Here is a 10,000-nt window from a genome sequence, read left to right on the forward strand (position 1 = left end):
ATGAATCGCTCAAAATCGTTCTTCCCTTTGTAACTTTCATGAGATTCTCTGTCACTTATCCCCCTTTGGTCTTTCTACCTTTCACCAAAGACTTGGAATATCTTATTAGGCTTAAGGACGCCTAGCTGAGTCATAAGAGGAATTATATGGAGATGATTTTAACTTTTCGTGATTGGTGGGATTAAACTAAAGAACTGGGTAGTGGAGAATCTAACATACTTTTATCACTTGCCTTAATGAAATGTGCTATGATGAAATAACATTTCACAGACACACACAAAAACACATATAATATATGTATATATATATATTTATATATATATATATATATATAATACACACACACATATATATATATATATATATATATTTCAAGAACCTTTCATCCTAAAATAAATCAAGTTAATTAACACAAGTATAAAGAATTATATCCAAAGCAACATTATGAGAATAATATAGCACTTTCTAACAAGTTGCAGCTTCTAACAAAGAAATCAAGAAGTTGCTGATATAATCAAATTTCCAGTTAATTTACTAATAGAGCATCTAAAGTATTTAAATGATTTATGAACTGTTATAAAGTTTACCATCCTAAGCTAACATTTCATAAAATAAGTTTCTCATGTCTATCATCTTACGCTTCGCTATTAGAAAGTTACAAATATTATTACAATTATTACTATTTTCATTAGCATCATTATTATTGTTATCATCCCCATTAGCGTATCAAAAGAAGCAAACATACTTTATTACAATGTAATTACGACGTACTAATGAACTGTTCTCTTCTAAACTTTCTCATAAAACCAAGACTTTTGATATGTTTAACTAGTCTCTGCAACTTCTCTTCTCTAATACCATACATCATTGCACGCACTCATGATCAACCATTCTACTAGATAGGTGTATTTGCATTTCCCATTTCTCCCTCCTATTCCCTCTCGAGTTCCTATCCAACTACTTATTACCAACCTCCTTTCATTCAATGAATTAGTCTCCCATAGGTTGATAATTATTGTTCATTGACAATCTTATATTCAATTATATTTCATTACTCATAATTCAAAATCTCGCTTCCTTTGTTGCAATGAGCTTTTGCTACCTACCCCATCAGCTTCGGGTTTTGACGTGATTATATTACCCCGGGGTTAAAATCCCCACCAAGTTCATCAGGGTAAGCCAGATATCCTAGCCAAGCCTTTAATTAATCAAGGGTCTCCCCATCATGAAAAACGACACGACCACTTGCCAACAAAGTTTCAAGATTACGGTGTTGCCAGGGGAAGGACTTGGTAGTTGCTGTTGGTTTATAACCTTGAAGTAAAATTATTCATCATTCATAAGTTTCCTCTGCATATGGATGGCTGGTTCTAATGAAATTTCTTAGCCTTTTCACCCTGGATTACTTTTAGTTATTGTACGCAAAAATTGAGGAATACCGAAGATATTTAAATTAAGAGATGGAATGTGTGTGATTTTTATTCTTATTACTTGCGAAAATTGGAGGAAAACCCGTAGATGTTTGAATTAAGTAATTGAATGTGTGTTATACTTATTTTTATTACTTGGGAAAATTGGGGAATACCATAATGTTAAAATTAAGAGATTGAATGTGTGTAATTTTTACTCTTATTACTTGCAAAAATTGGGGAATACCGTAAATGTTGAAATTAAGTAGTTGAATGTGAGTCCGAATTTTATTCTATCATATTTTCAATCCGTTCAATTAAATTTAGTATTCGCAGAGATTTTAGAAAGATTATCTTTCGTTCTCCGCCATAAAACATTCATTATTCATTCGAGGAAATGCAAGATTAGACAGATCAATCAACAAGTTAAACACAACAATAAATAATATGATAAATCTTGCTTAAACTCCGGCGAAATATTGAAAATACTCATATACTTATAGGGAAAGAGAGAAGAAAGCGGCATACCTAATACACACAATCTCAATAAATGACTTTTCCTAATCACCAGACCACAAAACAGTCATGCAAAAGTCTGTATACAAGGAGAGAGCGTAACTCTAAAAATCTAAATGTTGCATATTCGCAAGATACAAGGGATGAGATAATTCGTACAGAAAAACAGAACTTCCTTTAAGGAATATTTTCTATCCTATTTCAGAAAATAAGTACTATACACCATAATACTTTAGCTTCTTGTGTAAACCCTGAGCAAAATCTCAGCCAAGAGCAATGAAAGAAAATGTGTCTGTATTTTAGTCTAGAAGTGCAAAAGCTGCATGATCAAACACTGAGCTTCATCAAATTTGGGTCTTCCAGAAAACGTAAAATTCTTCTACAAATAGAGTATCAAGGCATTCAAGGGCATTAAAAGTACGTCCATATTAATTCTCTCCTGCATCAAATGAGTTAGGGAAATGAGTTTTGTCCTGTGGAGTGGTTAGACATCCCCCCCCCAAAAAAAATGCGATAAAACTATATCAATTTAAAGCATAACTATAAAAGAAAGTACTCAATTTACCCGAAAAATGAAGAACTAAGCAAAACACATATAGAAAAACTTTGACTTACAGCATAAATAGTGTCTTCGCTGAGTATTATTATTATTATTATTATTATTATTATTATTATTATTATTATTATTATTATTATTATTAGCTAAGCTACAACCCTAGTTAGAAAATCAAGATACTATAAGCCCAATTGCTCCAACGGGGAAAAATAGCCCAGTGAGGAAAGAAAATAAGGCAATAAATAAACGATACGAGAAATGATTAACAATTAATAAAATATTTTAAAAATCACATGAAACCGGCGGTCGGTGGATCCGGATTTATTTAGGAAGTGATAATCCTTTCAAATACCGCTTTCGGATTGTAGTAAGGGAGGTTAATGTGATTTGACGTAAGTAATGACTGAAACAGATCCTTTTCAGCACACGACCAGGAGTAGAATCAAGGCCGTCTCGAAATTCGAGACGGACTTGGTAGAATGGCCGTCTTGATCTGAGAAGAAGGGTAGCCTAAGGCTTCTTAGCGCTTTCTGGGAAAACATGTGAGGCCAGGGTCGCGCACGTGGAGAGAGAGGGGGATTAGGGGATTAGGCCTGTTGGAGGGGGGGGGGGGGGGGGATTCCTGTTCGTGGGGGACTAGCTAGCCCTTGGAGCTAGCCCAGCCCCAAGTTCTCCTAAACAGTGGTCCATGGTAAGTCCGTGTCGGCACCAAGATCCTTTTCAGCACAGAGAAACAACCTCTTGAGCTTAAGTCTACTTGTACAATTCTAATGTCGTTTAGTTACTGGGTAAATTAGATTGTGGTAGCTAAGTGGTATCGTCTGAAGTTCACAATGTGGTTGTCGTAGGTTCAAGGTCAACTCAAAGCTTTTAATACAACGTTGTTACTTATGTTGATGATAATTTATATTTGTCTATTATCACTTCTCATACATAAATTGTTAATTTCCCTCTTTCATTTCCTCACTGGGCAACTTTCTCTGTTGGAGCACTTGGGCTTGTAGCATCCCGCTTTTCCAGCTAGGGTTGTAGCTTGGCCAGTAGTAATAATAATAATAATAATTGTTTAATCCACCATATCATGATATTTTATGAATATAAAAATATGTCTTCTTGAAAGCCTTAATATCATCAGCCCTTCGGATGTCTAATGGAATCTTATACAATCTTGGAAGACGTCAATGGCAATACGACATTACTCTGTGACATCTGGCTGAAGGAATTGGGGACCGAGTAGATATTCCTATGGAGCAATAAGCAACTATGGCCTCGTTTCCCAGGGTCAGACCATGAGTGGATAAAGGGAAAAATTGCTGATCATTTGAGTATATGATCGGTCTCATAAACAAGAACTCAATGACCTGTCCCCTGCCTCTGCTGCTTACTAGTTGCATTTTAATACTTCTAAACCTTTTTATGCTGGAAACTTTTTTCTTCGGGTCGTAGTGATGACACCACTAACTAACTTTGACAAAAAACCCATGCAATTTCTCATTTTACAAATTAGAAAAATAACCGTCTTAGAGCTAGAGCTGTGATGCCTATATTGTCAAACATATTTCACCTCATGAGTTCCGTTTGTCCATTAAACTTGCGTTACAACACCGTTAATTTATGAATCCTATTTCAATTTTTTAAGAATTGTTTTTGTAATATCAGATAATATTCTTCTTTACCTAAAATAATAAGACAGAGCCAGGTAAACATGTCTTTCTTTCATCAAGGAAAGTCAAATTCTAAGGAAGGAAAGAAGAAAGTGAAAGCTGAAAGCGATCGTCTTATAGCAACACATTATTTCAGCCATAGAAATGGTAAACAAACATCTTGTTTGCTATACCAAAAGCCTATCCTAAATACAAATAGGATTTTACAATCCGACGAACACAGTTATCCTCAAGAATCCCTTTACCCAGAGAGCAACGTTAATGCGATCTTCGTTCGTTCGTTCGTTGCAGCCACAAAGCGATTTTCGCTTCTTCGTCTCATTACTCTGATTGCATTTAGAAATATGAAATATAATTGTGATACCAATATCTATCTGTATTTGGATTCTATTCGCCTTATTCTATAGAGAGGAATCCTGTATATTTGGTCTCAATAGTTCCGTTTCTGACAACTCTCACAAATCAAGTATACAGTACTTGAATCACTTCCATAATTATAATGAGCTTGCACACAGCAAATATCTTTGGATCACATTGCACTCCTGGATTTAATATAGTTTCTCAGCAAATTGAAATGAAAAGTTTCTTAAAATTTAGTGAACATCTGAAAATTATTCAAGGGTTATAATTCTTCATTTGGTTTTCATATAAACATGTTGGCAGACTGTATCAAGTCCGTTCCATATACCGAGTTTTAATTTATTCATAAACAAATATTATGGAAACTTAATTCATTTGAAATTTCAAACAGCAACTCAATCCGATTAGAAAGACTAAGTATGACAAAGAGAAATACTTAGAAGAGGATTTGAAGAGAATGACATTTTTGCCGTTAGAAGAAATGGTCACCTGCCCTCTAAAGAGAAATTAGGCTTTGATGGACTACAGTATTAAATACATAGAGGACTGAATTGCCATCATCAAAATACAATGAGGACTGAATCGTCCTCATCATCATAAATGTGTTTACATAATTTCTCAGTTAAATACATTAAGTTTCCTTTCAAAACGTATCCCCTTTATTCATACATCTGGTGCACCTACTAAAATTATGAAGAATCAAGGTTCGGCCATTTATGAGTTTACAGAGATTTTCAAGTGTGGGATATTTTTTCTTTTAATCTTTATTATACTCAAGTATTATTATAAGTAAACCGATGTAAAATGTATGACTTCATAAGCCATGCTGGTATTTTAGTGTATATTTCCGATATTATTAATGAAGATGATAATAGGCATTTCGATTTATAATTACCACCAATCAAAATGTCACACTACCAATCAAAATATAATTTACTTTTGGGAAAGATTTATTCTCATGTAGGAGAATGATTTCAATATTTCCCTTCTTTGATGTGCCAACAAATAACTGATCCAATAATTGAAGATTTTCTTTAAAGTAATTGTCTCTAAAAATAGTTTAACATGACTAAGAGTTAGTTATCTGGGGTGGCTCCAGATCAGATCATCAAATTAATCACTGTCTCCTTCATACTTTAACACCTGAACCATGAATGAACTCCCTGTACAGAAAACTTCAACAGCATTGGTCACTTCATACACCTTCAGAAATCTCATCAACAGTGTATCGAAACTCCTACAGAGTCTTGATGTTCGTGGCTAAAACATCATAAAATTCAGTGACCCCCTCATTTCACATTCAATAGTTATGATGAATGATCTTATACAGCACTGTTATGGAGAGTTTTTTTCTCTTGTTTGAAAAATCAAATTATTTACATGAAAAGTCACAATGAAAAAAAAAAAAAAAAAAAATGATTTGTGGTTGTGGACATTACTGAAACAGGGTACCAAAATTAATATTTCTTTACTAAACTCATTCATTAAATTAGATTAAAAATAATAGGGTCGCTTAATAATGCAAAATGCTCTAATTAAATCAAATATTGATGATTACTGTCGTAATTATAAATACTGTTATTACTACAATTACCGAAATTTTATTTTTTTTTTTTTTTTGCCAATGTTCTTCATCCTTTCTTCCTGTTAAAATGCGTAATTAAAAGACTCTAATTACAAGACTATAAAGTATCAAATACCATTAATTTTAGCGCATTCATCTTATAAATTTAATCACAAAAGCAGTCTCTTCATACTTCTCCTCCATCTTAATGGAAAAAAATCTTTCTTAGCGAAATTGGCATATAACCTGATTAGCCCACTCCTAATTAGCAGCCAACATGTCCTTAATTAGGTCATGCCTGCGCCCGCTAATACCTGCTGACAGCCCTCTTGCGATTAAGATGAGATTACCTGACTTCAAGATGAGGAATTCTGGTTGAAGGTCTTCATTAACTGACATGCATTTGGCCAAAGGCGGTCACGGACATCGGGCGCTACGGACGTTGGTAAATGTCGGGTACTACGGACGTTGACAAATGCCCAGAGCTACGGACGTTGGCAAATATCAGGTGCTATAGACGTTTTCAAACGACGGATACTACAGACGTTGGCAAACGGCAGGTGCTACGGACATAGGTAAACATCGTGTGCTACGGATGTTGGCAATCTCGGGTGTTACGGACATTGATAAAAGTTGGGTGCTACAGACGTTGGCAAATGTCGGGTGCTACGGACGTTGGCAAATGTCGGGTGCTACGGACGTTAGCAAATGTCGGTACTACGGACGTAGACAAATGTCGAGTGCTATGGACGTTTTCAAACGACGGATACTACAGACGTTGGCAAACGGCAGGTGCTACGGACATTGGTAAACATCGTGTGCTACGGATGTTGGCAATGTCGGGTGTTACGGGCATTGATAAATGTCGGGTGCTAAGGACGTTGGCAAATGTCGGGTGCTACGGACGTTGGCAAATGTCGGGTACTACGGACGTTGACAAATGTCGAGTGCTATGGACGTTTTCAAACGACGGATACTAAAGACGTTGGCAAACGCCAGGTGCTATGGACATTGGTAAACATCGTGTGCTACGGATGTTGGCAATCTCGGGTGTTACGGACATTGATAAAAGTTGGGTGCTACGGACGTTGGCAAATGTCGGGTGCTACGGACGTTGGCAAATGTCGGGTGCTACGGACGTTAGCAAATGTCGGTACTACAGACGTAGACAAATGTCGAGTGCTATGGACGTTTTCAAACGACGGATACTACAGACGTTGGCAAACGGCAGGTGCTACGGACATTGGTAAACATCGTGTGCTATGGATGTTGGCAATGACGGGTGTTACGGACATTGATAAATGTCGGGTGCTAAGGACGTTGGCAAATGTCGGGTGCTACGGACGTTGGCAAATGTCGGGTACTACGGACGTTGACAAATGTCGAGTGCTATGGACGTTTTCAAACGACGGATACTACAGACGTTGGCAAACGGCAGGTGCTACGGACATTGGTAAACATCGTGTGCTACGGATGTTGGCAATCTCGGGTGTTACGGACATTGATAAAAGTTGGGTGCTACGGACGTTGGCAAATGTCGGGTGCTACGGACGTTGGCAAATGTCGGGTGCTACGGACGTTAGCAAATGTCGGTACTACGGACGTAGACAAATGTCGAGTGCTATGGACGTTTTCAAACGACGGATACTACAGACGTTGGCAAACGGCAGGTGCTACGGACATTGGTAAACATCGTGTGCTACGGATGTTGGCAATCTCGGGTGTTACGGACATTGATAAATGTCGGGTGCTAAGGACGTTGGCAAATGTCGGGTGCTACGGACGTTGGCAAATGTCGGGTACTACGGACGTTGACAAATGTCGAGTGCTATGGACGTTTTCAAACGACGGATACTAAAGACGTTGGCAAACGGCAGGTGTTACGGACGTTGGTAAACATCGGGTGCTACGGATGTTGGCAAAGGTCGGGTGCTACGGACGTTGGCAAATGTCGGGTGCTATGGACGTTGGCAAAGGTCGGGTGCTACGGGCGTTGGCAAATGTAGGGTACTACTGACGTTGACAAATGTCGAGTGCTACAGACGTTTTCAAACGACGGATACTACAGACGTTGGCAAACGGCAGGTGCTACGAACGTTGGTAAACATCGGGTGCTACGGACGTTGGCAAAGGTCGGGTACTACGGACGTTAGCAAATGTCGGGTGCTACGGACGTTGGCAAAGGTCGGGTACTACGGACGTTGACAAATGTCGGGTGCTACGGACGTTGGTAAATGTCGGGTGCTACGGACATTGGCAAATATCAGATGCTTACGGACGTTGTCAAATGTCGGGTGCTATGGACGTTGGCAAATGACAGGTACTACAGACGTTGTCAAATGTCAAGTGCTATGGACGTTGCCAAATATCGGGTGCTACGGAAGTTGTTAAATGCCGGGTGCAACGGACGTTGGGAAAAGACGGATGCTAATAATGAAAATAATGAAACATAATTAAAGATATTTGGATGATTTTCTAGTTGTTTTTTTATATATCATTACGTTATACTATAACTTATAGGTTATATACTTTAGGTTATTAGCAATAAGACATTTTTTCATAACGATTACTGAGTTGAGAAATATATTGCCAATAGCACCCAAAAAAGGTACTTGTAGTGCTTTACCAAGTCAGCCAAGTGCAAAAACAAAAGCAAAGCTTTTCTCAGGTAAAACATAGGAGGAAATGTAAGGGCTGTTTAGGTTAACAACAAATTAAATTATCCGTATCGCAGTTCACATGTTAGCCAACTACTTTATCTGCGTCTGATGGACTACCCTCTCTAATCAACCCACCCACGCCCTGTTAATACATAAAGAGGTTTAAACCTTAATGAGGTTCCTTTGAACCGCCTTCATAGAGAACGGATCAGATTAACAATAATCCTCATGTTCCTAATCATAATGGACTTCCGCAAAGCCAATTTACCATAATACCTTTGTTTCCATTTTCCAAGATGACACTGATATGAATCTAATTCTCTTTTTATTTTTCTTCCAGTGGGTGGCTTTCTTCGGGCTCGGAGCGGTGAGTGCCGCTGTCATGTCTTCCGCTGATTCTTCCGTACTATCGGCTTCGTCCATGTTCGCGAACAACGTCTATAGGAATGTCTTCAGGCAAAAGGTAAAGTGGAGGTTGCATAAATAATAATAATAATAATAATAATAATAATAAATAAATAAATAAATAAATATGTTCTAATAAAGTGAGCAAAAGGAAATGATAACGTCTACTTTTAATGTTTCCAGTAATTGCGGGAGTTAACTGGGAATTATATTTCCATTCACTCTCCTTCGTCTCTCCAAATTAGAACTCCAATTGGCATAAATCTCTTAACCTTCCCACGGGTCCTTGTTCCACTTCATACATATCCACCTCCTCATTAGCCAACTGCTCCTCTTACGTCAGGCGTCCAAAAGAAAAAGAAAAAAAAAATATATATCTGACACGGGGCGGAGAGATCTGGGTCCTCTTTTTATGGCGTCTGAAGGCGACATCTCCTTCCATCTCCGACCGAGATCTAAAAAATTTATAACCTCCCCATCCCCAATCCAATTCACGCCCATGGCCCACATCTCAGAACGTTTGGGAGTCACAACCCGTGCAAATTCTCTTCAAATTTCTTGAGGGTGTTCATATCTTCTCCAGGCATGCTTCTTTGTAGTTTATTTTCCCGCTCCCAATGTTTGATGAAAATTAATGAATGATATCATGGCAAAGATTATCATTTGTCACTTTGAGCTTTACGATACATTAAAGAATAAGAGGCTAAAAATGATGTGGATGTTAACATGAAAAGGCTGCTAGTTCTGAAGAATTAATCCCATGACAGATTAAGGTATACAATAGTGTTGTCTGGATTGTCTGAATGTTAAATAGGGCTCGAACTGAAATTGTTAAGTTCGGAAAAGCTTGTGCAGTTGACAGAAAA

At 37.6% G+C, this 10,000-nt stretch overlaps 1 protein-coding gene and 1 long non-coding RNA gene across 2 annotated transcripts in view; one reads left to right on the top strand and one right to left on the bottom strand.

Annotated features, from left to right (window-relative positions):
• Positions 1 to 10,000, top strand: part of LOC137658540 (high-affinity choline transporter 1-like) — a 254,295-nt gene that overhangs the window by 219,179 nt on the left and 25,116 nt on the right. Inside the window, exon 10 of the mRNA XM_068393387.1 lies at positions 9,070 to 9,192. Coding sequence (XP_068249488.1) covers positions 9,070 to 9,192 — 123 coding nt within the window. The remainder of the gene's footprint in view (positions 1 to 9,069; positions 9,193 to 10,000) is intronic.
• The window catches only part of LOC137658541 (uncharacterized), a 347,029-nt gene that overhangs the window by 44,973 nt on the left and 292,056 nt on the right, over positions 1 to 10,000 (bottom strand). The gene's annotated exons all lie outside the window — the stretch shown is intronic.

Source organism: Palaemon carinicauda, chromosome 19 (assembly GCF_036898095.1).
Source record: "Palaemon carinicauda isolate YSFRI2023 chromosome 19, ASM3689809v2, whole genome shotgun sequence".
NCBI classification, from domain to species: Eukaryota; Metazoa; Arthropoda; class Malacostraca; order Decapoda; family Palaemonidae; genus Palaemon; species Palaemon carinicauda.